The 1,241-nt window shown below is 18.9% G+C and overlaps 1 protein-coding gene across 1 annotated transcript; it reads left to right on the top strand.

Annotated features, from left to right (window-relative positions):
* Window positions 1–384: 384 nt before the first annotated feature.
* Window positions 385–1,160, top strand: PGSY75_0011100A (glycophorin binding protein; the record flags this gene model as incomplete). Its single annotated transcript, XM_018783247.1, has 2 exons — window positions 385–522; window positions 672–1,160. Coding segments are annotated over 2 exons (627 nt in total), but the record flags the coding sequence as incomplete, so codon positions are not given.
* Window positions 1,161–1,241: the final 81 nt, after the last annotated feature.

Raw genomic sequence — 1,241 nt, 5'->3', positions numbered from 1 at the left:
AAAAATTTATAGTCGTATATGTAATATATATATATTATTTTTACCTTCATGTAACTTACATAAATACGTATACTTATAAGTATTTTCTTTTAACTATACCCTAAGTTACATTATTTAAAAAAGAAAATATATAGTATCTATCTTTAATGAAAATATTAGAATATGTAATTTATGTATAAAAAAAAATAATAAAATAATAAAAAAAAAAAAAAAAAATACTTGTTTTTTTTTTTTTTATTTTTAAATATATATTTTAAAAAAAAAGAGAAAAGGAAAATATATTATATATATTATATACATATAATATTTGTATTTAGAATTATTTTGGAAATACCAGAATTAGAAATAATATATATATAATATATTTTTTTTTTTTATGTAAATATGCGACGTTCTAATGTATCTGATGTTAAATCGTCAGGAGTTTCGAATTGTAAAAGTTTCAATTCGAAAAATTCCTTAAGTGCATTCCATTCCAAAAAAATTATATTAATTTTTGGAATAATATATGTAGCCTTATTGGTATGCGGAAATAAAGGAAATATATAAATAAATTTTCTTTTTTTTTAAAAATAGTGAATAAGTATCTTTATAAGAAATACATACATACATACATAAATAAATAAATATATATATATATTTTTTTTTTTTTTTTTGTGTATTGTTTTTAGAATGCTTATATATGTGGAGACAAATACAAAAAGGCTGTAGATTACAGTTATAGAGAAAGCAGAATTTTAGCTGAAGGCGAAGAGACCAATACAAAAAAAGAAAAAACTACCTTAAGAAAAAGTAAGCAAAAAACATCTTCAAGCACTGTTTCTAGTCAAGCAAAGGAAGATGAAGAAAAAAAATCAGATCTAACTAATGAACAAAATGAAGAAAGTGATTCCGGAAAACAAAAAAAAACCAGAAAAGTAGTAAAAAAGCACGTTAAAAAACAAGTTAAAAAAGGAGATACAGAAAGTCAAAAAGTAGATACAGAAAATAAAAATGTAGATACTGAAAATGAAAAAGAAGTTAAAGAAGTAACAGAAATTATAGAAGTTATAGAAGTAAAAGACGGAAAAAAAGTAAAAAAAATTAAAAAGATTATAAAAAAACAAAAGAAAAAAAAACATGTAAATGATATAACAAATAATATATTCTTATGTATATATTAATTTGTTTTGTATATATATATATATATATATATATATATATATATATAATATAACATCATATCATTTTTAATAGAGTTA

This window comes from Plasmodium gaboni, assembly GCF_001602025.1.
Source record: "Plasmodium gaboni strain SY75 chromosome Unknown, whole genome shotgun sequence".
In the NCBI taxonomy this organism is placed as follows: Eukaryota; Apicomplexa; class Aconoidasida; order Haemosporida; family Plasmodiidae; genus Plasmodium; species Plasmodium gaboni.
Note: the sequence above shows the minus strand (reverse complement) of the source record. Positions and strands in the feature narration are given on the sequence as shown.